The sequence below is a fragment of the Meleagris gallopavo genome, chromosome 5 (genome assembly GCF_905368555.1).
Source record: "Meleagris gallopavo chromosome 5, MGAL_WU_HG_1.1, whole genome shotgun sequence".
NCBI lineage: Eukaryota > Metazoa > Chordata > Aves > Galliformes > Phasianidae > Meleagris > Meleagris gallopavo.
The window spans coordinates 12,013,804-12,040,691 of record NC_139408.1 but is presented as its reverse complement, the minus strand read 5'-3'; the positions used below and the strand labels follow the sequence as shown (position 1 = coordinate 12,040,691).

General features: G+C 40.4%; 2 protein-coding genes and 1 long non-coding RNA gene across 5 annotated transcripts; all 3 read left to right on the top strand.

The window, feature by feature from the left end:
* The first annotated feature begins 1,527 nt into the window (after positions 1–1,527).
* UEVLD (UEV and lactate/malate dehyrogenase domains) lies at positions 1,528–12,619 on the top strand. Its single transcript, XM_010711066.4, has 12 exons — positions 1,528–1,610; positions 1,747–1,831; positions 2,295–2,357; positions 3,561–3,724; positions 4,419–4,554; positions 5,118–5,242; positions 5,856–5,961; positions 7,480–7,650; positions 8,563–8,736; positions 9,300–9,384; positions 9,870–9,993; positions 11,047–12,619. Exons 1-12 carry the CDS (start codon positions 1,569–1,571, stop codon positions 11,209–11,211), a joined length of 1,440 nt encoding a protein of 479 aa, XP_010709368.2. The 5' UTR covers positions 1,528–1,568; the 3' UTR covers positions 11,212–12,619.
* A 277-nt stretch (positions 12,620–12,896) lies between these two features.
* Positions 12,897–26,454, top strand: TSG101 (tumor susceptibility 101). Of its 3 annotated transcripts, none has more exons than XM_085224264.1 (10): positions 12,897–13,053; positions 14,845–14,929; positions 15,798–15,863; positions 16,208–16,371; positions 17,096–17,222; positions 18,139–18,202; positions 19,571–19,665; positions 23,388–23,590; positions 24,859–25,098; positions 26,118–26,454. In XM_085224264.1, exons 1-10 carry the CDS (start codon positions 13,012–13,014, stop codon positions 26,205–26,207), a joined length of 1,176 nt encoding a protein of 391 aa, XP_085080390.1. In that variant the 5' UTR covers positions 12,897–13,011; the 3' UTR covers positions 26,208–26,454. The 3 variants fall into 3 exon arrangements, with proteins under 3 accessions (XP_085080390.1, XP_010709369.2, XP_085080391.1); XM_010711067.3 differs by having other exon boundaries at positions 12,898–13,053; positions 19,574–19,665; XM_085224265.1 differs by lacking the exon at positions 12,897–13,053 and adding an exon at positions 13,148–13,202.
* On the top strand, positions 19,672–22,468 carry LOC109367684 (uncharacterized). Its single transcript, XR_002114997.3, has 2 exons — positions 19,672–20,985; positions 21,301–22,468. It is a non-coding gene; the product is annotated as an uncharacterized LOC109367684 (long non-coding RNA).
* Positions 26,455–26,888: the final 434 nt, after the last annotated feature.

The window sequence follows — 26,888 nt, the reverse complement described above, 5'->3', positions numbered from 1 at the left end:
TCCTCAAATTAAGCCCATCTGCCTCCTTTTGCTTGAAAAAAGGAAGGCCTGCATACTGTTGTGCTTTTAAAAAGCCATGTAATAATAACATTATATTGCCCCTTAGCATTTGATCAGTGGCCAACCAGCATCTTGTTTTGCAGGCATGAAATCTTACCCTGAATGGAACACCCTTGAGATTTTTAATACATCTTCAGTGTTCTAGTAAGTGTTATTTTAAAGCAAAATAGGCAAAATAGGTACATCATTCTGCATTGATTTAGCATAATCCAGCCAATCAAGTTGTACCTCTCTGGAAGCAATAGAACTATTTTACTCGGATTTTTTTAAATTCTTTTCCTTATTGGAGGACAGCTTTTAGTTGTGGCTTGAATTTGAAATAACATCTTAATCCCACAAGGCAGAACTGCAATTTAGTCATCCAAAAGATGGCCTTTTACTTACCAGTTTAAGTGCATTGGAATCACTCATCTATTTTTTTCATGAGTCTGGGGATCCAAAAAACCTTCAACTACCATGCTTAACATACTGAGTGGAATGAAATTAAACGCAGGAGGTTCCTGAGGTAATGAAATGTATCCCCAGTTTGGTCCTAACCTGTTAGGTTAGCTGCTAAATGGCTTTCTTGAACTGGTGATTTTTTTGTTTTGGAGATTTTCTCTGTCCAGTTCTTCGTGTGAGTGTTTTTATTTATATCCTTTTCCCCACATGCAATTTCATTATTTTATATCTTGAATGCAACATCTCAGTTTCTCTGTGTTCCTAAGTTGAGGAAAGGTATCTACCATCTCATAGGCAATGACAAAGGTGGACAGCGAGCTAAATGTTTTACCTGTGATATTGCCAGAGCCAAAGCCAATGTGATGGGTTTGGTGAGGAAACTTGCTCCCACCACTTGGTCTTCATTTATTTTGGGACCTATCTGCAAGAGTCACTCAGGTCCATTCCAGAAGCATGCATTTTGCACAAAGCATGCAATATGTATAACTTGCAATTCCTCTTTCATTACTCCTAATTCAAACCGCTTGTGTTACTACTTTTTTTTTTTTTCTGCCGTAGGGAATTATTTGGAATAATTTATTGGGCTGTGGTAGTTTCACGTTCTCAAGAACTCTGTGCTCTGAGCTAGCACAGAGATACAGAATGCCCAAGGCTAAGCCAAGGGTCAGACCTGAACTATGTCATTGTAAGACAGAGGAGATGCTATTTTCCTCTTGTATAGCACAGAGTAAAACTTGCAAGCTGTGTGCTTTGCGTTGCAGGAGCTCCTCATTTTATTTTACCCTCTCTGAGCATGTGAGAAACCACAGCTTATTATCTCTGCTAACTGGCCACGTTTTCTATCAAGTCTCAAAGAAAACAGCCAGCAGATGTAGTCGAGCTCCTCAGCAGTGCTCCAGCCTTGAGGTGAGTCGCGACCAACAGTGTATTGCGAACTTTCGGCTTTCTAGCAAAACCCAGGAGCTCCACAGGCCGCACCACGTACACAGCTCCTGGAGGACGCGGGGCAGCTCTTGGGGCGGGGCGGGGCGGGCTGGAGGCGCGGGGCCGCCTGGGAGGCCGCGGCCATGGCGTTCTCGGCGGAGGCGCTGCGGAAGCAGCTGGGCAAGGTGCGGGACCGGGCGCGCGGGGCCGGGAGGGGTTCGGCACGGTGCTACGGCGGTCCTCGGTTGGGAAAAGGGAAAGGGGAGGGCGGGACCGCCGAGACGAAACGTTTCTGTCTGGGTTTTTGTCTCCTGCTGCCAGTACAAGTTCAGAGACCTGACCGTAGAGGAAGTGACGGCTGTCAGCAGGGCGCACCCGAACTTCTCCTTCTCCATGAACACTTACAGTAAGAAGGGATGCCGTACTCTGAGGGGAAAGTGGGTTGTTGTCTGCCCGGCTCTGTGAGGAAACACATGTCACTGCGGGGCAGGGTGGGATTCTGAACTGTCTGTGCCAAGAGAGATGCTTCTGGTTTCTAGCAACACACTAGGATAAGGGGGAATGGTCTTAAACTGAGACAGGGGAGGTTTAGGTTAGATGTAAGGAGGAAGTTTTTCACACAGGGTGTTGAGGCACTGGAACAGGCTGCCCAAGGAGGTTGTGGATGCCCCATCCCTGGAGGCATTCAAGGCCAGGCTGGATGTGGCTCTGGGCAGCCTGGTCTGGTGGTTGGTAACCCTGCACATAGCAGGGGGTTGGAACTGGATGGTCGTTGTGGTCCTTTTCAACCCAGGCCATTCTATGATTCTGTGATTAGGAGCGTATCATTGTCATTCTGCATTAGGATTGTTTTTTTTTTTTAATTTCAGCCTTCAAGGATGGATCCCAGAAAGACCTCCTGAATTTCAGTGGCACTGTCCCGGTGAAATATGGTAGGAATTGCTGTGTGTGGTTTCCTTACCTGCTGTGCATCCCAGCAACACGCTGTGGAGAGCCTGAGAAAAAGGCATGGCTGAAGTGGCAGCAATGGCCTTTCTTCTCTGGGAATCAGGCTGGAGAAAAGGGGAGAAGGGAGTGTGTTGCACCTCATTTCCAGTAGCTAGTGGGAATTAAGCTTGCTCCTAAACGTGCTGTAAATGAAGTGGAACGGCAGATTCCAACATGCCAACTATGCCTCTGAATTATTAGATGAGGCTGTTCTAAGCTTGCATGTATGAGATGAGGCATCCTTTCTCATTTTGGGTGTGCTCAGGGCTAATTTACACACGCTAGGATCAAATACTCGAGAATGTGAATACAAGTCTGCACATCATGCCTTTGGGGATTTGGTATAACCTGTGCTGCTCTTTGATCTGCTTCTTCATTAGATGTGGCTTAGGATTTTGCCTGGATTGGCAGAAGCCATTTCTATTCCATAAGTATTGTCTTTATATACGTATAGGCACTGAAATAAGGTGCTATGAGACAGGTCAAGGTCAGGCAGGATGGGGCTCTGAGCACCTGATGTGGTGTAGGTGTCCCTGGTCATTGCAGGGGAGTTGGACGAGGCTGCTTTTAAGGTCTCTTCCAACACAAACCGTTCTATGATTCAAGTCAAGTAAATACTTCTTTTTAAAAAAGTCATATAGTGTAGTCAAACGTTTTGGTTCCAATGGAGATTGCTTGAATTCTGAAAGCCCTACACGTGTATAGAGAGTGCTTAAAAAGAACTAGTAAGTATTTATTCCTGAACTTAAAGCCTTTGAAGCTGAGGTAAAGTTCTTAATAGATGCCTCTTTGTATCGGTTATCGTGAGTTCTTAAAAAATAAAAATGAACAAAAATATATAAAAGATTGCAGCAAGAAGTTTATTTGCCTATAGAACTGGTCATGTTGGCTGATAGAATGCCAGTGGAAAAGCAACAAGAGGAAAAATTCCTGTGTTAATTACAACTCATCAGTGACGCTCTAAGATGATCCAGACAAGTCTGCTTCTGTCAGCCAGCCTAAGTGACATAAATGCTTTAAGTGCAAATCAGGAGATTGATTTGTCTGGTTTTTTTTCTCTTTGTTATTATGAAATGCATACAGACCTGTTTCATAGTGTTTCTTCTCAGTGCGGAAGCTTGTAATGGCTTTTGGTTTATGTTGAACAGGTAATTCCTATAATATACCCATTCGTCTGTGGATTTTGGACTCTCATCCCTTTGCTCCTCCCATTTGCTTCCTGAAGCCAACTGCCAACATGGGCATTGCAGTGGGGAAGCATGTGGATGCTCACGGCAGGATTTATTTGCCCTATCTGCAGGACTGGAGCCATGTAAGAGGAGGGAGGTATCTGGGAATAATGCACAATGCTACATGGAGAGCAGTGCCAAGCAGTGGGTCTGGTTGGAGGCTTTTTGTATTTTGCATTGCTTGTTAAATATGGAATGCTTGTGCTAAGAGAAGTGATGTTACACCTCTTAAAATTACAGCTTTCAGCCCATCCAAAGTGTTTACAAGGAAGATTATAGGTGATCGTAAGGAAAACTCTTTTCAGATGGGAAAAAAATAGGGGTATTGTCTCTGTTACAAGACATTTTAAGTGCCACGTGGGCCTTTTGGCTCTTTTCCCCCATATTGCAGTGAATAATGAATAGCAATACCTGACAAACGGAGTATCTCCGGTTAAGTTCTGCAGAAATTCCTATCTTTTGGGGATGTCTATTCTGACTATAACATTATGAATCAATAGGATGGAGATTGAAAACCCAGTGCTGTTTCTAAATGATTTTGTGCCCTCCATCTAGATAACATACTTAAATGCAACTGTCAGGCCCATGGTGATGATTTACTGAAAGCTGGTTTTCTAAAAATGATGAGAGGTGTTTTTCCTGATTATTATAGAAATTCCCATGGATTGGAATTGCTTCTATTGCTTTAACTTCTACTGACTTCACAGTGTGTTTGCTCCAAGTACCAAACCATATGAAAGAGCTCCTCAGCTGTTTTGTCTTCTTCCTATATTTCAGCCTAAATCAACTATCATTGGATTAATCAAGGAAATGATTGCAAAATTTGAGGAGGAGCTGCCTTTGTATTCACTGTCGTCTTCCGATGCAGACAGGCAATCAGAACTTCTCTCCTACATCGCAAGGATTACTGAAGGTGCAGATGTCTTCATATATTTCTAGTTCTAAGGCAATGTATGTTTTATTTATTATTACTTGATATCATAAGGATCACAGAATCACAGAATGGCCAGGGTTGGAAGGGACCTCAAGGTTCTTGAATCTCCAAGCCCCCTGCCACATGCAGGGCCACCAACCTCCCCATTTAATACCAGACCAGGCTGCCCAGGGCCCCATCCAGTCTGGCCTTGAACACCTCCAGGGACGGGGCATCCACAACCTCTCTGGGCAGCCTGTTCCAGCACCTCACCACTCTCTCTAAAGAACTTCCGCCTGACATAAATGCCTACCTAATGTTAGTAACTGAATCTGTGTGCATTCAATAGATATGTCCAATTAATCTTCATATTTCTGTTACAAATCTCTATGAATTATGCTCAGTATGAGAATTGTTGCGTTATCAGACTTGACTGCTGTTTTGAAGAGGTTTGTGTTATTTGGATTAACTCTGATCCAGACACGACCCTTTGTGAAGCATCAGTAGCTGTATTGATGTAGTATGGATCAGCACTTAAGTTTGTGTTTCCCTTTTAACTGTAGGAGAGACTGACATAAAATCGAAGAGTAAAATGGGTGGAGTCAGAAACGGAGGGTGCTTTAACAAAGTTACTGTGGTTGGAGCTGGCGATCTCGGCATTGCATGTGTGCTGGCGGTTGTAGCAAAGGTATGTAATTAATGTAAGTCACTGTACACCTGGTTAATTAATACAGGGGCTTCCAATCTAGTTCTTAGTGTCTGATACAGAAGCAGCTCAGCACTTTTAACACTTGTTGCCACTGCCTATATCATTTGCCTCTTCCGTCCAGTTAATTTATGGATACACAGAAGTGTTAGTTTCTGCTATGCTTTCTCATTCTGCTTTTGTAAATACAGACAGATAAACTAGGAATGCACTTACTTTGAAAATCTGTAATTAAGAGTTCATTGCCTAAGCTGTGGCTTGTTAGAACTGGGATCTCCTGCTGCCCTGGAAAAGGGTTTTCTATAGCCAGTCTGTATTGGCTGTGACTGTACGCTCGGAGACAACATTTGTAACCTCCCAGAGATGGTTTTGTGGATTTGTTTGTTTCATAGTGCCTTATTTTCCAATTCAGCTCATTAAACCAATAGTTTTGTGATTTGATTGTAATTTTGGTGAAGTCTGCCCGTATTTCTTATTGTACACACAGTGCAACAAACGCTGCTTTGAACGGGAGAAATATATTTTTATAGTTCCCCACCACTGGCAAGAACAAGTTAGGTTTTATTGTTGATCTGTGTTGTTTTTACTCATACAGGGTGTTGCTGACAAGGTGGTTCTTCTGGATCTTTCTGAAGGTGCAGCAAAAGGAGGAACCATGGATTTGGAGATCTTTGCTTTGCCAAACGTAGAGATCAGCAAAGGTGCTGGCTGTCATTGCTAGAGTGGGAGCTGATGCTGTACTGTGTGTGCCTGTGCTAGTCTCAGTGAGAATAGGGCTATAGAAGCTCTAGTATACAAGGCATGTTTCTAAAAGGATGTTATCTTTTCATAGCTTCTTGCTTTTTCTTATCTTCCTGGGGAAAAATTGGTAAGGGAGGACTCAGTAAAGCTTGAAATGCTTCTGTTTCAGGCTTTGTTGTTGATAGAGTTAGAAGTGTCTGAGCCTCCTCCCAGGTTAAGAGGCTTTTTATGAATTTGGACGCATGCAGAAATGTAGAAAAACAGTCTAGTGCATCAGTGTCACTGCTGCAGAGAGGGCAGGGTGAGGAGAGGTATGTATGTAGGGAATTAGACCTAGCCATGACAGCAGTGTTGGAAAGACTGATTAAATAAAGGTGAGTTTCAAAGTACTACCTTCCTCAACTGATGTTTGTTAAACATCAGTTTATGACCAGTGGTTAATTCTTAATCACTATCATTATGAATTCAAGAAATTAATTCTTAACCCATCCCTGGAAGTGTTTAAAAGACATGCAGATGTGTCACTAAGGGACATGGTTTAGTGATGGGACTCAGTGGGTCAGGTTGATGGCTGGACCTGGTAGTCTTGAAGGGCTGTTCCAGTCTAGATGATTCTGTGACCTGGTTGTCAATTAGCTGTTAGTGTACAGTTCAGCAGAATCAATAATCATGTCCCCATACTTAGTGGTGATGAGTACAGTCCTTGATAAGCTTAGTTGTAGAGGCTTAGATGGTGAAAAAGCTCTTCTACAATAAAGATGGAAGTGAGTAGAGTGACCTTTTTCATCCTCACTTCTTGTTTGTCCATGGTGTTTTTTCATGCAGACAAGAAGTGAGGCTTTCATGTGCCTCTAACGTAGTTTATCTTAGTTTCCCATTCCACCAGGTGTTTTACTTGATTGTTCTGTTTCCACCTGGCATTGCCTGTTCTACATCCTTCGATCTTACCTTGCAAATTCTGATGCTTGTGCATTCTTTTCCTAGGCTTTCCTTGTGTAACCATGCCACAAATTTGTGTTTATGTTTTTGTCATTACGTATTAAATATTTATATGTAGCTGTGATACAGCAAGCTTCTATGTTGTTGAAATGAAGTCTCTGCCTTTCTTTTTTAAGTTGGAATAAAAATGAAGGAGCTTTTCTGTAAATGTATTTTTTTCTCCCTTGCTGAGAAAATTAAGATGGGAAACTTGTGTCAGAACTGTTTTCTTATCTGTGCTCTGTCATCTTGGGCAAACTTCATTCTCTTCTATCTGCCAACTAGAAAGTGGGAAAACTAGCTCTGTGGGAGAGCTGTTTACAGGTGCTGTAGAAGTGCTCCACGTTGCAGACAGGGAGCTGGAGGCAAGATAGGAAGGAAAGAATTCTGAACTTAAACTGGATGTTGCAGTTCAGCATTTAGAGTACTGTTTTGGTTTTGCATCTAAAACTTGATACAATTACACACATTCTTAAAACACATTTTCTTTATATTTTCAGATTTTTCAACTTCAACTGATTCAAAAGTTGTGGTGCTTACAGTTAACTCTCTGGGTAATGCTCAGACGTACCTGGATGTCATACAGAGCAATGTGGATTTGTTCAGAGGAATTATCCCAGCAATATCACACTACAGTCAGAACTCCGTGCTGCTTGTTGCTTCTCAGCCAGGTGTGTTGGCACGTCAGCTGATGTTCTGTCCCTGTGATGGCTTCTCTTTGGGCTGTTTAAAAAAACTCATTACTGCCAAATATGCACTCTTAGTCAGAAATTCTTGCTACTCTGAAAGATGTTTTCCTTTACAGCACTGAGCAGGACACAGTGTTTTTTTAACTGTTACCAAGATAAAAGAAAATAGTGTACTTTGATTTGTTGGAAAGGTATGTATTTCTGCATATTTCTGTATGTAGCTTAAATGTCACTGTATCTACAAGATTAGCATCCATTGACTGTTGTCTTGTCAGCTGTGAGTGTTTATTACATTTCTCCTGTGCAGTAAGGATAGATGCACGTGTGTATGTGTTGTGTGTTCTGTGATGAAACTCACAGACTATACTGCAGCTATATTTTAGGGAAAAGTCAAAATCCGTGTGCTCAGTAATACTATGAAAAGAGAAAAGCAAAAATGCTCTTACAAGAGAAGTACACATGAACCTATCTGTCCTGTAAACAGGCTGAAGGCATCCCCCTTTTCTGTTTTTCAAGTGCTTCTTAGCCTTCTTATCTTTTAGACCTGTGAAAATGGGGAAAAGAGTTCTTGCCAAATGGGGATCGGGGAAGGGAACCACTGGGTGCATTAAATTTACAAGTATGTGAGATTTGTGGTGAAGGGAAGCATAGTGACTCATTCTGAAGTTTCACTTGACTTCTCTGAAAACTTCATGTGGGCTATGAGTTTCCTTCATCTTCTCCCCATCTGACTTGCTGTTTTGGTTTAAATAAACTGAAATATTCTCATATGCTTTTACCTTTTCTAAAGTAAATGAGTTGCTTTAGAGTTATGTAACTCTGACTAACAATTTGCAAATAGGCTGAATTTTGATTGATCCTCTATTGTCAACATATTTTCCCTTTCATATATAGTTGAAATAATGACATACGTGTCATGGAAGCTGAGTGCATTTCCCAAAAGCAGAGTTATTGGAGTAGGTGGCAATCTGGATACTGAGAGATTTCAGTACATACTCACAAAGCTTTTGCAAGCAGAGACGCTGGGAAAAGATGCTTGGATTGTTGGTGAACAAGGGGAAGACAAAGGTAAAGTGATACTCATTGTGAGTATTTAATGTCCTGACAGTACTTAACTAATGGTATTAATGAAAGAGTGATTGAAAAATGTACTGATGGTAGTAATGAGCAGCGTAGTGATTTTTACTAATAGTGGTTCTAAAGAATAAGATTCTGGTCTATGCCCAAGCCTGTAGGCTTGGAGTTGTTGCAGAAGTGTTTTGCATTTGTCACTGTTTAAAAAAAATATATACATATATAAGCTCAAGTGCTTTGTATTTGGTGCAGCAATGCAGATTAGAGGTATTGAAAGAGGAAGGAAGTGTGGCATAAGATATGTTAGGCTACTGCTGATGTGACATTTTTTGCATAGTAATTCATTTTTAAGCAAGTGTCTTGGGAAAAGTGCTACTATCATTTTATTTCTGCAATCTAGAGATCCTACATTTGGCTTGTTATGAGGAAAGGGAGGTTTGGAAGCTTCCTTTTAATTAATTAATTAATATCCTTTTCTTATCTCTCCCCAACCTTTTTCATCCTTATTTTATTTGTAGCTTAGGTGTACACTTAATGCTGTGTTTGTTTCTGTTTAGTACCATCATGGACCAGCTCTAAGTCAGTTACAAATGAAACAGAACCAATTGCTGCTGGTAACTCCAGGGAGAAGGTGGCTAACAGGTAACTCCATCATAACTTTCATGTTTTTCTTCATGCTTTAACACTTGGTTTGCAGTTTTTTGAGTCTTCTGCTTTAAATGATGTTTTGCCTGCAGTGATCCCTAAGGATGAGATGATGTGGAAGATACACCAGAGTTTCAGAGTTGCCAGTTCACTTTCAGATTACATGCATTAAAAAGGAAAAAAGAGGCAGGCTTTCTAGCACACTTCTCAGAGCCTGAGTGAAAACAGTTAACTTCAAAGCTAGGGAGAAATTTGGATCAATTTACATGATTTAATTAGCCAGAAGAAAGAATTGTTACTCTGGGTAAAATATATATGAAGACATTCTTTAAGCAGTTCATTATTTTCTTGTGTAATTTTCCAGAATGAAGAATCATGTTCTTATGTAGACTTACCTGTCTATAAGATTTCAACATATGACTCAAACCAGAATTAATTAAAACCTTAACATTATATGTTTCCCCTTTTCCTGGTTTATTTAGAGCTGTGGAAGTTCTCAAGGGAAAAGGTCAGAGGTCCTGGTCTGTTGGGCTTTCAGTTGCTGATTTAACTGATAGTATCCTGAAAGATAAAAGGAAGGTTCATTCTGTATCCACTCTGGCAAAGGTAAATGTGTTATCAGTATCTTCTGGTTGCCACTACAATTATGTGATTTACACTGGATGTGACAGTTAATTTTTATCAGCACAGACATGCTGCATAAAGCAGCTGTTCTGAAGTAGCATTGTGATTATTACTGTCTTCCAACAAGAGTTTTTAATTCCGGTCCAGATGAAGTACGGATCAGTTGTTGCGTTAACCTGAAACCAATATTGGAAGTAGATTGTTTTCAAAACAAATAGGAGCATTTGGGGGAAAATGTGTTCATGTTTGCTGGCCAGCTCCCCAGGAACAGCTCAGTTTGGCAAATGAAGAGAAATGCGTCACAGTTTCCAAGTGTTCATTGTTCAGTGTATATTTTTCCAGGGGCCAAAAGAGTTCAGTATCACTTAGGAAAGTATAAAATGCATTTTCTGCCAGTACTTTATTTGACCAGCTTTAAAAGGTTTATCTGCTTTTGCATTCTTTAGATGATTAAGGTACATGTAACGTCATATAAGGTTTAGCCCACAGTTTTAAGTTCATCCAAAGAGGCTTCATTAAAGTTTTAAGGCATTTCAGAGGAGAGAAAAAAGTTGTAGAAACCATTATTGGCTGCTTCTATGCCCCTCACAGTTCTCAGTGCAGAGAAATAGAGTGCAAAACTCTTCTTACTGTATCAATTACAACAGATATACAGCTAATTTTATCATTTTTTCAAGTCAAGTTTGTAATTGTGTACAAACTAAACACAAAAGTAAAGGAGTGCTAAGTCTCTTAAACTGTAGAGTAACTATAGAATGTGAAATTTCACATACAGCTCCTATAAAGAAACAAAATCTGTACTTGCAGTGGAAGTGCTAAGTCACATCTTGAAGCAGCCAAGGTTTTTTTTCTGTATAGTAATACCTTACTGTTGCTGTAACCTGTTGCACAGAATCTAAAATAATTTACAAAATCATGCTATGTGAAGAAGTGTCCTTGCTTAGTTGAAATTTAAAAAATTACTTTGTGCAGTTCAAGTGAGAACAGAGCAGAAATATGTGTTTGTGTGACAGTGTTCTTTGTGTGTTGTTTCAGGGATTTTGCAGTATAAACAGTGAAGTATTCTTAAGCCTTCCTTGTATTCTTGGAACCAGTGGAGTGATTGAAACAGTCACACTAGAAGAAGATCCGCTGGTGCAAGAGAAACTGCAAAGCAGTGCAGGATCAATTCATGACCTTCAGCAGCAGCTGAAACTGTAAGCACAAAGGAAGCTACAGATCTGCTCACACAAGTTAAAGCTTTGCTAGGCAGGAAGGGTTGCTTGGTGCATACGTTTTTCTATGCAAAACAAACTTTTTTAACTTACTTTCAAAAGTGTTTTCCTTACTTACTGTTGGTTCAAATAATTTAATATTTGCACTGCCGGTAGAAATGTCTAACTTGAAAAGTGTACTTTTGGTAGCCAAAATGAGGAGAGTGAAGTGCAAGAATACTTTATCTAAGGTCAGGTGACATTTGCCTGTTTTTTTTTTTTCTTTGTATTCTGTTTTGATTTTGCTGCTAATGATGGCCTGATTCTTGGATTTTTCATAGCTCTGTGCACCTCATTAGGACACAGCCTAGGACAAGAACTTATCCAGCTCCTTGGAAGCTCTGGTGTGCAGAGCCAACAAGAGCTCCTCCTGGTTTCTGAGGGCTGGTATGGGTTTGCCCAGAATATGGTTGCAGGGCAGCAACCTATCGCAGGCAGTCTGATGTCAATGAACTCAATTCTTGCATATTACTATGGGGAAAGAAAATGTGAAAGCATGAAGTATTGCATATGAATTTCTGTTGTATATTTACTGATATCTGAGTCTCTGTCATTGGGTGACTTGTTAGCTCTTATTTTCTAAGGGTGTTCAGAGCTCCGAAGTATCTGCAGGTGTTGGTATGTTGGTATGTGCCTGTACAGCATTGGATTGGGTGCCATTCCTGAAAGGAGAAGTGGGGATGGGCACCAGGTAGGGAATGAGATCTGCCCATTGCGCAGTGTGGAGGTGGCTGGAGTTCAGGCTCTGATCCAAAGCTACTTGCTGCCTGACTGAGAGGAGAGGGCAGCTCCTTGAGGAAGCAACAGGATCTGTAACCTTCTGCAGCAAGGCCAAAGAAACGATGGAAAAAGATGCAAATTCTTAGGTGAAAAAGCACGTATTTTTTTAAGGTGAAGAGCTTTTTGTGTTCTAAACTCTGGGATGGTTGCACTGGTTAGAGAGCAGACTGCATTCAGCCCGGGTATAGCTGAGCATCGGGCTGCAGAACTAAAGCAGCATGGGTCTCTCTGCTGCTATGTGCAGCATCAGCCTGTCACTCCCTGGGCATGTGCTGAACTACGGCTTCTGAAATAGCAATGGAACCTCCAGAGAAGAAGTAGAATACATGTCAGAGCCAAAGATTGTTTCTTCCTGCCTTCCACTTTTGTCTGCAAAGAGCCAGCACTGCATAAACCAGGACTTTATATTGATAAAAATAGTGTAATTATATATATATAAAAATAGTAATCGTGTAATTCAGGTGGGTTTTCAGTGAATGCTAGTTTCCTTTCTGATGGGGCAGGATGGGTGCTGGCTGCAGCTATTTGACTTAAACACTACATTAAACAAGTGCCCAGTGCTGGGGCTGGACTTCTGTTGGTTTCTGTTTTTATTTTCTTCTGATTGTTATCCCAGCGTGAACAGTCCAGGTGTTCGTGTTGGAGATTCTTGGTAATGGTTTTAATCACCAAATGCCGCGCGCCCTTTTTTAATCACTGACGAGATGTCGTAACACACCAAGCCCTCGCTGTTGCGAAGAAACTTTCCTTCAGAAGTAACCCAAGGAGCTGGCAGCAGCAGCCAGCACTTCGTCCCGCCTCCAGCGGGAGGCGCTGCGCTATGCGGGCGGGGCCGTGGCCGTGGCCGTGGCCGTACCGCACCGCGTCCCCAGGCGGCGCCGTTCCCGCCCGGAAGTGCCGTCAGTGCCGGGCGGAAGCGGGCGCGCGGCGCTGCCTGCGTTGGGGGGGGCGGGCGGCAGCCGCCGCCATGGCGTTCTCCGAGAGCCAGCTGAAGAAAATGCTCGCCAAGGTAGGCGGCGGCCTGGCGCTCCGAGAAGCCCTTCCCTCTCCGCCGGACGCGGTCGGGAGGCGGAGTGCGGGCACGGACTGCGGCGGGGCGGCGGAGGGGGATATTGTTTTCTAATGGGTGACGTTTGAGGAAACAAAACTCGCGATGAGGTAAATGGCTGCTGGTCATTGAGGAGGTGCCAGCCGTGCGGTAGCGGTACGCTGTTAGGCGGCTGGAAGCCGGGCCTTGTCCGGCAGATTGAAACGAAAATCCCTGTGGCCGGCTAGTTGCGAGGAACCGTGGCTTCGATTTGGGGGCGTTTGCTTTCTTACCGTTAGTCGTATTGTTTGTACCGCCTGAAAACGAGCTGTGGCAGGCTAAGGGCTGCTCGCACATGGAGGTCCTTTCCTGCACGGGGTCCTTCTGTCATCGGCTGGACAGCGAATGCTGAACGCTAACGTGGTGTAAGCAGATGTGCGCCTTTGTACTCACCCGGCTTCCCTAGAGGAGTGGCTGAGGTGTGACATGCCGTGGGGAGGGAAGGCAAGGAGGTAAGGCAGTGCAGTGCCTTCTTTTCCCACTCCACCCCGTGCCCTTCTTAAACCACAAATGGCATCTGGCTTCCTGCGGCTCAATGGAAAGTGCAGGGAACTTTTTGCACCTGATGGAAAAACGAAGTTACTATTTCACCACTTGCCTTCATTTTCCAAGAGTAGTTACATGCTCTGTTCTACTGAGGGAAGCTTGGTGGTACTTCCTATAGGAATCCCTCTGTGTGTGAGATGGCAAAAGGCCTTACTCTGAGTGAACACAAACATCATCATTCACCTGCTGGTTGATCTTGGACAGCTTCATCTCTCTGCTCTGTTACCTGATAGGTAAAATGGGGAAGGTGTGTTTACTGTCTGAGGCTTCAGGAGGAAAAAAAGTTTGTGTTTAAATGAATCAATTGTAGTTGTCTTTATAGAAGTCACCAGGGTGTTGTCCTTTACAAAGAGGTTTTAACATTTCTTATCAATCCTCGGTTACTGACTAAACGAACCCAGAAGAAGATTGTCTTGTAATGATCTAATATTCCTCTGCTCTTGGAGAGTGTTGGAATTCATTTGTTTTGTTTGCAGTGCATGCAGTGCTGGGCATCAGACATCGCACTGTACAGGGCCCTTTGTCTTCCTACCATGGCTGGTGGACTAGACAGCATCCCTTCCTTGAGCCACCTTATGGTGCCTTCTTTGGAAATGCATTGAGAGTGTGGGCAAGGGGCTTCATTGTTAGGTTTTAGTGCTAATTAGCAAGAAGAAAGGCCACAAGGGTGAAGATCCACACCATATGGTGAAACAGCTCTCTACCAGCCAGAGGCATCTTCTCTTGTCTGTGGGTCATAGTTCTGAGACTTCAGGTCTGTGTTCATGAAAGCAAGGGGATGAAACCAGTGTTTGTAGTATGGCCTCTTCTAATGTGTGCCTTGCATGATGCTGGTAATTAACTTCTGATAAATGCTGTGTCCCAACTTGCCTTTGCTTAAAATGCAATGTTGATTATGGCAGAATATGAATGAAATGTGATAGCTTTCCCCAAAACACTTGATCTATGGACTCTTATTTAAGAATAAAAGCGTCCTAACACTTTGTTAAAGATGTTAACAGAGTGTTTGGTTTGATTATGTAAAAAAAATAAAATCTCACTCAAAAGTAAGAGTGCAGAAGAATGCCCATCTATAACTTCCATAAACAGAGGCTATTCTGTGAAACAAAAAGCAATTTACACTAGATCTTTAGGCTCTAATGACTTCCTTTCTCTTTTGTTTTTCAGTATAAGTACAGAGACCTAACTATACAGGAGACAAACAGCGTCATTTCTCAGTACAAGGACCTCAAACCTGTTATGGATTCATATGGTAAGGCTTTGAGCAAGTTTTTCTTATCAAATTGTCGTCGTATAAGGTATATCTGATACTTTTTGTGGAGAGTAGGGAGTTAAAGCTAGAATTTAGAATTTAAAGTTACTCTTTTTCATCTTTGATGTCAGTACTTCCCTGAAACAGACATTAATTTTCTGAAATAGACTCAGTAGTGCAGAAAGGTGCCAGGAGGTGATACGTTTTTCTACCTCTTTTGCTTTTATGTGGTCACTCAGATATGTCCTATCACTGAGTGCCCTGGAGATTGCTGATATCTTACAAGTTCACATTTGCTGTGATGCAAAGATATATCTACTTCTGTCTGTTTTAAAAGTACTGTAAATTAATGTAAATACTTCATTAAAAATGAACAATTGTGACAGTGCTTTAAAGTATGCAAGTTTGAATTAAGATTAAGAATTAAGAATAGCGTTGAGCTGTAGCAAGGAGCTCATTTCTGTTACCTGTCTCTTCCAAAGCTGCCTTGGAAGATTTGAGCACAGAGCCAATTGCAGCTGGTTGGTACAGTGAAATGAGAAAATTCATGTGTTACTTCAGCTGTAAAGAAGGAAGCAGTTTTATTTGCAGTAAAAGTAGCTTGATGATAATTAGTAAACCATTTCTCAGAAATATGTTATTCATAAGAAGTTATCTGACTATAGGCAACCATTTGCCAGTGAGTTGTGCAAGAGCAAAACTTCTCAAGCTGTGTTGATATATACATAGTATGTATCTGTGTGTATGTGTACATGTGTTCACACATGGCTTCTGAAAATGTACATTAACAAGTAGATGGGCTATCAGCTGAACAGAGATTAACATAGCAAATAGGTTTGTTTTCAAAATGCTGTCTGCTCCTTTTCAGTTTTTAATGATGGTTCATCTAGAGAGTTGATGAGCCTCAGTGGAACCATTCCTGTGCCTTACAGAGGTATGCGTTTATTATTAATAAAGTCACTGTTATGTTGTTATTTATTCTACAGAATCACGTGAAAAGCTGTTTATATTTGTAATGCTTCAGTTACACTACTTCAGTGATCACTATTTTTGTGAAAGCTTTTACTTATCCACAGTGTAATATTTAATTTTTTTTTTCTGTTTTTTTCTGGTTTTGCTATGGAACCAAATTGTAGTGTGTATCACTGCTGCTCTGTGCTTGTGCAGCTCTCTAATTTCTGTTTATATTTCAGTACTCTTTTCAGTACTTTTAGTATGCTTTAAACATCTGAATATAAAAGGACAGGACTCCTAAAATCTTTCAAATCATCTTTTTAGGTAACATATACAATATCCCCATCTGCTTGTGGCTGCTGGACACCTACCCTTTCAATCCCCCAATCTGTTTTGTTAAACCCACTAGCTCAATGACAATAAAAACTGGGAAGCATGTTGATGCTAATGGAAAGATATACCTTCCTTACCTGCACGAGTGGAAATACGTAAGTATGGGGAAATGCAGCTTGTTAAATTACTCTTTAAAATTTTTTTTTCCAGATAGTTGTACCATCTATAACAAGAAACATAACTCTTTTTCTGAGATATTAATCCAGATTTTTTTTTCCTTTCAAATAACTGCTTGCTATTTTTACTATCTTAACATTCCGAATGTTGTGGGGTTTGTTGTCTGGTTAATTGTGCCTTTAGTGACACCCCATCTGATTGAACAGTGCAGCATAGCCTTCCTTGCCTAGCAGGGAGCTGATCTGAAGATAAGAATGTTTACTGTGGGAAAGAATGTTTACTGATGGTAAACTATAAATTCTTTGACGCATCTCTGGGCTGAAATTAATCTCAGATTAAAGTGAAGTGCTCTATGGCTGCTTCAGTTAGACTTTGCTGGGGCTTTGAGTGTATGCATCTGTTTTCTTTATTAATAACTAAATCCAGCAGTGCAGGCCTCAGACATTTTGACTAAAATGGGGACTTTCAAAAGAGATAAAATGTGCTGACAGGGCCATAACTGTAGAATAGGCTTAGTTCTATCAAAGGTGATTAGGAGGGATAAATCTAATAAACATGAGCGGTAGTTCAGCATTTGTGTAGCATAAATAGTAGTAAATACATGTATATGTGTGCATGTGGAATGGTCCCATTTTGTTGTTATAGTCAGTTAAACCAGCTGTTAGCAGGTGGCACCAACTTGTGACGTGCGTATCCTTGCAGCCCCAGTCAGACCTGCTGGAACTGATTCAAGTTATGATTGTGGTGTTTGCTGAGGAACCTCCAGTCTTTTCTCGGCCCACTGTTTCAGCCAGCTACCCACCGTACCAGGCAACCGGCCCACCAACCAGTAAGTGCTCTGGGCTGCTGATTTATACAAATACTCACACTCCAGAGTGTGTACCAAAGGCTTTCTGCCTCATTCGTTGATAAATATCATTCTAAAATGGCTTTCTACATTGGTGGATATTCACAAGTAGTTCACTTGTGCTGTACTTGAACTACTGGAAGAATTTATGTGGAGGTGGGGGCAAAATTCATGCTTGTATTGATGAGGGAGAGCCATAAACAAATAACCAAGTGGGACCAAAGAGGGGTAACTAAATGGGACCAGTAGAGATAATTGGCTAAAGGTAAGTGCGTGGGGCTTTATGGCTTGTCTGGTGTTAGCCTACCTGTTGTAAGAGCACCAGGTGATTCAATGAACAAGCTGTTTAGTTTTACAAGAACAGCAGGTGTCACTACAAGTATAGTTTTGGTGGGGACTGTGACCTGTGTCATGCTTTAAGGAAGGGGAGGATCATCAGTTGAAACATCACTGCGTTGTTTGTTGATAAAAGTTTTTAGGAGCATGATTTCTAAATGAAAGAAATCCTAAATAACATTGGGTTGTTAAACAACTAATCGACTGTTATCCTTGTCTATTCCGAAGCTACTTAAATTACATGCTTGTTATTTAATGAGCAGAGTAGAGAGCAGTGGCTCATTGGGAAGGTTATCTTATTTTTCTCTATTACATAAAAAAAGAGTCATGTCTGACATCTTTTACATGCCTCCTTTTTGAGTTCCCTTCCTGCAGATGCTTTTCCTTAAGCAGGCATACTTTACTCAGGACAGTTACTGCTCTTTTAAATTAAAATCTTAATAAATATTGTTCAGTATTTTGAAAAGCATAGCATCACAGCATACTGCTTCTCACTAGTGTGATCTTTGTATATGGTGAAATTCTGAAAAGCAGAAATACATAAAATCATTATTTTATTTAGCTTCCTACGTGCCTGGCATGCCAGGAATATCTCCCTATCCACCAGGAAGCACTACAAACCCAAGGTAAGAGCCACTCTAGCACTTATCATCATCCATGGCATAATGGATGGCTTCACTGAACAGAATCTAGTCTTATTTCTGTTCCATTTATTTTTTTTTTTTTTACCATGGATTTGGATCTTGGTATTTATCATGTAATTATCGTGATAGCTGTTTGTGTAGAAGAGAGGACTGAACTCTTCGTTAATGGCCAAGAGAAAGTTTGGGAAGATTTCATTTTCTTAGTGTTGCTTACTTCAGTTATGATACACCTGGGTGACAGTTATGTTTTGAAAAGTGATTACTTAGTTCCTGAATATTCTCTTGATTCACTTACATAATTAGTTTTATAAGGTAATTCTGCTTATGTGCTGTAGAAAGATACATATTCTTAAAAGTTGTTTTTGGGTTTTTTTCTTAACAGCATTGATAGTATTGGTTGGGTCATGAACAGCTCAAATGATTGAACAAAGCAACAACTGGATTAATATGAACCTTGATGTGTTTTGTTCTTGCCAGTGCTAGGTCTTGTTTCACAGAGATTAAAAACTGAAAATGAGTCACAACAGAATTAACTCCTCAGAAATATAGTAGTGACTTCAATTATTGTTTGAAACAAACTGTTGCTTTCTGCAGTGTTCTTTGGAAATTAGAAAAGGAGCAGTTTGTGCATCAGCTCTGCCATTCACTGTTAGTGTTCTTTCTTAGCAAATAACATTCTTTCTTAACAAATAAATGATGCCTGTTTTCTAGTTTGTACCTTTTTTTTTTTTTTTTTAATTTTTTTTAGTATGGACATCCTGATGTCCTGATTCTGTTAGGATAGTATGAGGAGTTGCTGTAGTACATAACACCTTGGTATTGAAAAGCAAAGAAACTGTAAGCACTGGGAGCATGCTTTAAGGAGTGAAAAAGAGAGATCGTGCCACGTTCTTGTGGCAAACATTTTCTTCTAAGTACACCTATTTAAAGTGCTCATAGTGTGTTCTGCATGCAGCAGAACTCTTTTACTTGAAGCAGTTCAATCAAAGTCTCCTGTGAAATTTTTGTATAATGTTAAAAATTGTTAGGATTGAATGTTTTTGTCAGACCGTAGTTAAAACAATTTGGTTTGGGTTTTAGGAGGGCAGTTTAGATATTGAAGGGCAGCCTGTTGAGAATTTGGAATGATCTACGTGCTTGACCAGCAAATAATTAGGTAGGGCTTCAGTTAAAATGATATCATCTTATCTTATATTAGAACCACAAGTTGTGAAAGATGTTAATGTGGGCAGGAAAAGAGTGTAATTCAGCCTGTAGTTTAAACGTGATATGAATAAATATTTAATATGGTGACATGGATCAAGTTTTACTAGTAATTAAGTAACTTCAGCCTGTATTTCTTTGTCAAAGCAGCTTCCCGAACTACCCTTATCCAGCTGGTGTTCCATTCCCACCTACCACAAATGTTCCATACTATCCTTCTCAGCCCCCTGTGACTACTGTTGGTGAGTAACTATTTCATCAAAGCAAAGTTTCCCACTGTAATTGATACATAAAGAGCAACAGTGAGAAAAAGAATTTATTGTTCTTAAATCCAGCCTTCCAAAATATTTTTTTTTTTTTTTTTTTTAAATGGGGAAGAAGATGTTACTTAGAAGAAGACACTTCTTACGTTCTTTGCTTTGTATTTTTCTCACTCAGGAACCTATAAAATTCCTGTCTGCTCTATGAATATGTTGAAAAACAGTGTATATAAGCAACCGAAGGGTTTTTTTCCCCTCACCCTTAAACTATAGGTGACTTTTGATTGTCTGTACTGCTTTTTGTTTGTTGTCCTGCTTTTTAAAATGCTTTTGTCTTCACTTAATTGTCTATGGGACTTGCTTTATTTACTTGTTATTTATAACTTATTTATTTTGAAAGTCCTGAAGCTGAGGTTTTCAATGCATATTTGGTAGGCCTTTTACCTAAGTCTATTGTTTTCTGCCTCTTTGCTGTTGCTCCTTGTTTTACTTCCTTCTTACCTCCTGTCAGCAGTGAAATCAAGAATATTGATTCATATTTTCCCAATCTGCTGCTCAGTCATCCTGTGCTAGCAAAATGCACTAGCATTGTTTCTGGGGTGGCCAGCAGGGACAGGGAGGTGATTGTCCCCCTCTGCTTTGCTCTTGTGAGGCCCCATCTGGAGTACTGTGTCCAGGTCTGGAGCCCGCGGTACAAGAAAGACAGGGAGCTGTTGGAGAGGGTCCAGAGGAGGGCCACAGAGATGATCAGGGGACTGGAGCACCTTCCTATGAAGACAGGCTGAGGGAGCTGGGCTTGTTCAGCCTGGAGAAAAGACGACTGTGGGGTGACCTCATTGCAGCCTTTCAGTACCTAAAGGGAGCCTACAAACAGGAGGGGAATCAACTCTTTGAAAGGGTTGATAACTGCAGGACAAGGGGAAATGGTTTTAAGTTGAGGGAGGGGAGATTTAGGTTGGATGTCGGGGGAAGTTCTTTACAGAGAGAGTGGTGAGGTGCTAGAACAGGCTGCCCAGAGAGGTTGTGGATGCCCCGTCCCTGGAGGTGTTCAAGGCCAGGTTGGATGGGGCCCTGGGCAGCCTGGTCTGGTATTAAATGGGGAGGTTGGTGGCCCTGCATGTGGCAGGGGGGTTGCAGATTCATGATCCTTGAGGTCCCTTCCAACCCTGGCCATTCTGTGATTCTGCTCTGTCTCATTTCTAGTACGGATATGTGTAATGGATAGAGAACCACTGGGTATCCTTTACTTGGAAGGTGGTGCATAACTTTGCAATTGGACAGTCCTTTTGAAACAGTTGCATGGTAAGGACGAAGATAGTTGTGTCTTTTTTCAGAATCTCAGGTGTTTATAATCTCTTGCTCTGTAATTTAAAAGAGTATCCACAGGTTTGTAATTTCATGTGTGAACTCCCAGTTATTTAAATATGCTCTTCCCTCTTGAAGCTTTAGTTCATTGGGCGCAAAGCAAGCTCACAGATTGGCAAAGGAAGGTGAATGCTTTAGTTTTATTCTTAACAATACTTGAGGAATTGTTGTGTTACAGAATTTGGAAACTACAAGAAATGATCATTCTTATTTTTTGTGCCTGACCCATCCTTCATGTACACGTTCTTTCAGACTTGTGTATTACAGAAGTGTTCTCTGGAAGTTGTTTCAGCTGTCGTTTCCACTCTGACATGAATTGTGAAAATACATCTACACGAAAGCCAAGTATTGCTCACTGTTGTGGCGTCGTTGGGTCCTTGAGGATTGATTGTCCATGCTGGCTCTTATTGTCAGACATGCAGAAAAGTGTTGGGAACCTTTTTAGGGAACGTTGGCTTTCCACAATGTCTCTTCTGAAAACAGATCCTGTTTTGCTTTTGTGTAGTAAAGAGTTAATTTAAAATACATGTCATGTTTCGTTTATTTTCTTCCTTCTCATTCTCAGGGAAGATGAAGAGGGCTGGAGTATATGCCAGGTATTACAGAATACTTCAGAAGTCCTGTGTTAGGTCACCTGGTACCATGTTGTAATGCCAGATTTTGTAGTAGCGATTTAACACGAGACAGATTGACTAGATGCAGCTAAGATGCAGCACGTGCATGACTGTGGTTTATCCCACACCAGATGAAATGTGGAGATGTCTCTATAGTCATCCAGTGTATTTACAGTAAACTTATTTTCCTTGAAACTGAAATGTTTCTTTCCTATCCAGATTTTTTTTTTTCCACTGTTGTTGGACTATGGTTTACCATGCTAGTTTATTGGGAGCTTACAGGGAGCTACAACTTGAAAAGCTGTATATATGGTGCTGGAGTGTTTCCTTCATTGAGCTTATTTTGAGTTGGACAAAAATACTCAGACTTGCTTCATTTTTTTAAATTATTTTTTCAAATAGTTTCTTTTTTTCCTCATTCAGTTCAGTTGTGTGCCACTAATGATCTAATTCAGATACGAGTCTGCTTCTCTAAGGTCAGTTCTGAAACCAGACTCTGCCTGGTAAAGGTTAAGGGTTTCAGTGCTCTCTGGATTTACTGGCTCTCTGCCATAAAGTCTTCCCCAAGCTGCACTAATTATGGAAGTGGCAGAAAATGCTAAGGGTTCATGCTCTTTAGGAAGATATATAAAATCTAACTGATGATCCATGTGCAAAGACCTTTTTCTTGTCTGTCGACACTTACACGTGAACTTTAATCATTAGTTGTGTTGTGACTTTTTTTCTGTCCTGCTTTAATGTTGAAGTGAACTTTGCATAAAATATCCAAGAGTGAAAGAGACCAGGGGGACAAAAAAAAAATAGAATTGATTGCTGGTTCTGGCATAATAGAGAATAATTCATTGGATAAATTAAACAGTAGCTGAAATCATGCTAATGCTGTTCTTAAAGTGAAATCAGACCTTTTTGTTTGGATTAGGAAGATGTATGTTTACAGTTGGCTGCCGTACAGTTACAGTGCTAAACTGTGAATGAACTCTTTGTCCCTCATGGTTTAAGGCTGGCTTGATTTAAGTTTTACTTGTCAGTGCACAAAATGCTGTTCTTTACTCTTTTCCAGAAGAAGTAGTGGTGCTAAATTCTCGAGTTTGTATGTGTGGTACTGTTTGACAGCTTCTGTTGCTGATTCTGGTACTTGACCAAATGCTAAAAATGGCCATGTTGACTGGCAGTGGGTTGAACTGCTTAAGCCAGAGCTGTAGAACAGGTCAACTCTTGTGCCATTTGCATTTTCACAAGCCTATCTTTGCCGTAGTTTATTTATTCAGTCTCTTTTTTCTCAGTAGTAGCTTGTTTTAGCTTTTAAAAGTTACACACGTGCTGGTACAATTTGTGTGTAAGAAGTAGTAATGTTAGTAATTGTCAGCATCTGATGCTTTCTTAATTTTAGAAGAAATTGATGGTTAGTAAGCATAATGCACATTTTCTCATAGTAACTCTTGTCAATTGCATAGATTTATTTTCCCAAATACATGGCTTTATGTAAGTTTTGTGTGCTAGAAAGCATACAGAATAAATTAAAAGGCATAGGGAAAAGAGATGGATTTATGCAGTCTTGTTCTGTTCAGCAGTGGAGATCCAAAAAATTCCTTGGATGTTATAAGGATTCTCTGGGTGTGCGGTCTTGCTGAAGTTTTGTGTACACCACTCTTTCCAAACTGGCTTTGTATTGAAGCTGGTGCAGAATTGAGAGTTAATTGTGTGCTGGTGAATTTTCTTGCACAGGACCCAGCAGAGATGGAACTATCAGTGAAGACACCATTAGAGCCTCCCTTATTTCAGCAGTCAGTGATAAACTGAGATGGCGGATGAAAGAAGAAATGGATCGTGCTCAAGCTGAACTCAATGCCTTGAAGCGCACAGAAGAAGACCTGAAGAAAGGACACCAGAAACTGGAAGAGATGGTAACTCGTCTGGATCAAGAAGTGGTAAGCTGAGTTGAAACGCCGATCTGTATCAGCATGAGAGTGTATTGCTTTTAAGGTGTCTATTTTCTTTCCAAATTGAGGTGCTTGTGTTTAGACAGACGGAAGATGGAAATCCCAGTGATCCTAAGATGCATTGTCTTGTGTCTTAGAAATGTTATTGTTAGTAGCAGAGGAACAGCATCAGTGCTTTTTTCCTCCAGATAATAAGTGGTATAGGAGTACTTATTCACTTTGTCAGTTTCTAGCTAGTAGTGTGTGACAGTAGTGCTGGAGAACATTTCAGTGTCATAGTGCAGACACAGCTGATTTTAGTCACAGCTTCCTTCGTAACTACAGGTTTTTTCCAAACAAGAGTCTTTCCTACTCCTCGTGCTCAGAAATGGCTGCAGAGTTTTTTTCACGAAGGCCTAACTTCTACTTCCTGTGTCTGCTCCTTGCATTACTGCTTGGGGTAAGATTTTGGGACTGATGACCAGTTTCTGAAACAATCAGCTTAATGTTCAAATTCTGTGTTGTTTTTTTTTTAAAGTGACTATTGGCAATTATGAATGAGGAACAGAGAACAGGAAATAACATTGTGTCGTGTAAATTCGTGATGTGACCACAGTAAATGCAGTGTGTAACTGGGGAAAAGAAGGACATAATAGAACTGTTGACATGTGACAAAAAGGCAAGAATGTACGAGCTGCCTTCCATAGAAGACATGACTAAATTAGTTAGGACTTCTTTAGGCTTGGAGTAGTATGTGGAAAAGAATCTTTTCCAGTTTGTTAGCTGTGGTTGTGGAAGACACAAAGAAGCAAATTTGAAAACAAGTGCTTCTCATACAGATGCAGTTGAACTGTAGTTACTGTTGGTAGTAAAACCAGGATGTTTTGTTTGTTTCTAGTCAATACGATTTGGTTTGTGTGATCTGCCATCAGCAGAATTGACTAGGAACTTTGCTTTTATTACTCCAGTTAGTTTAAACCATCGTTCTTCCTTACGTAGTATCTTCAAAATACTCAGACTGGTAGCATGTCTTCTCTAAAATTGTAAATGGTAATAGATTGGCATTATAATCTAAGAGAGCATTTACTTTTTCGATGGTAGAATCTCAAATCTGTAAGTTGCTACCTCGTTCTTTTACAAAAGTCGTGATGAAGGTGAATATAGAAGTAAAAAATCAAGTAGTGTTTCTAAAACTCTTCATACTTTTAAAGTCATCTTGACAGAAGCAGATATTCAGCTCTTGAGAATTAAGAAATAAACATCTTAAATGTTTTTAGGCTGAAGTTGACAAGAACATTGAACTTCTCAAAAAGAAGGATGAGGAGCTCAGTTCTGCCTTAGAGAAAATGGAAAGTCAATCAGAAAATAACGACATAGATGAAGTTATCATTCCTACGGCACCACTTTACAAGCAGATCCTGAACTTATATGCAGAGGAAAATGCAATTGAAGACACCATCTTTTATCTTGGGGAAGCACTGAGGCGTGGAGTGATAGATCTAGATGTCTTTTTAAAGGTAGGCTTCTTGAGATATTTTTAATATGTGCACTTTAAATGTGTGTAAGTACTTTAGATTTTTTTTTTGTATTAATGATGTCCTCACTGAAGAAGTACAGTAAGTACATATAGGTTGAAACACAAGTCTGAAAAGAAGAACATCAGGATTAGGATGGGCTAATTTAAAAGCATTATAGATATATAGAGGTTATTCACTGTTAGTGTCAGTATACACTTTCCTTTGGTCTGGGCTACTGATTGTGGAGAAACCAATTTTAAAGGTGACTAGAGAACTGTCAGCTTTCCACTTGCAGTCTCTTGATGCCATTCTTGCAGCAGGCAATGGAGTGTTAGGCTCAAAGAAGAAAAAGAAGAGCTGTTCTTGAGAAGCCCTCACATTTTGTGCCTTTATTAGAGAACTTACTCCTTTTCTTTGTTTTTCTTAATGCTTAGAGTTTTCTTTCATATCTATTTCTATTTTGAACTTAAGACCGCTGAACATGGAGACTAGAACTTCATAAAATGTCCTAGTAACTACTGTAGCCATTGGATCTGAAAAGATTAGTGTGTGGAAGTGTACCACTCTAACTTGGTCCCCTGGCCAAGAGTGGTAACAAGAGTTGCAGTCAGGTCCTTTTCTAACAGGTGAGATTCCACCACATTACCACCTCAGCTTTGCTTTAAACATTCAGTGGACAGTGTCCTAAGTAGAGACATACTTTGTTCTTATGTATCTTGCTAATTCTGTTTAGCTTCTATTAAAAGAAATGATACTATGGGAATTGTATTTGTCTTTCGTTCACCTTAGAATACGTATGACTTCTGTGATAGGAATGTGAGGATCTGATTATTAAAATTATGAGAATACACTATAGTGATTGTATATGGTGGCAAGTCATTCTGAGCCAAGAAAAAGCCGTTTAATGAACCAACACATTTAATATTCTCCAAAACAGACATCTCAGTTGGCTTTCAAAACTTGGATTGCTATACAGTTAACATTTTTATCAGCCATCTCTTCTTATTATTTCTTTGCAGCATGTACGTCTTCTGTCTCGCAAGCAGTTCCAGCTGAGAGCATTAATGCAGAAAGCAAGGAAGACTGCTGGACTCAGTGATCTCTACTAAACTCTCAGACTTTAACTGGGAAGTTGGATTTACTTGTGAAGCAGCCATTTTCTTGATCTTTCTCTTAATCAGTAGGTGCCCAGAATAAGTTATTGCATCATTCAACTGTAAAATATTTTGAATCAATAATATATTTTCTTTTTGGTAAATACTAGCTTTTATTAATGCACTTTCTATTTCCTGTAATCTTTGTGCTGGTGGACTTAAGCTGAATAAAACTTGTTGCATATTTTCTTCCTCTATAGAATTGTGTTGAATGCATTTTCTTTACAAACAACCCTAGCTCACGTGGCATCAGCTTAACCATTCTTTCATTTTACTTATGATAGCTGGAAGATGTGCCAGTGTCCTGATTGTGAGAATAATTCACAGTTAGAGTTTGTAACTGAACTTCCTTATGACAGATGAAAGCTGGAAACCTCAAAAACTCAAGACACTGCTGTTCGATGTAGCTGCTGACACCAATGATTGTTTTCCTGAGAACCATTGCTAAGCTTACTTTTGTCTTGCCTTGGTGTACCATCAGGTTATGGCCACTGTGGAGTGTATCATACAGTACCTTAGAAGCCTTAATGTTTTTTTTTTTTTCCTAAAAAAGAATGCTAGGAAAAACAAAGACCTCTGCATTTGTTGATGTACTGCCCCCAAGGCCAAGAACACGATGGACCAGAATGCTCTACC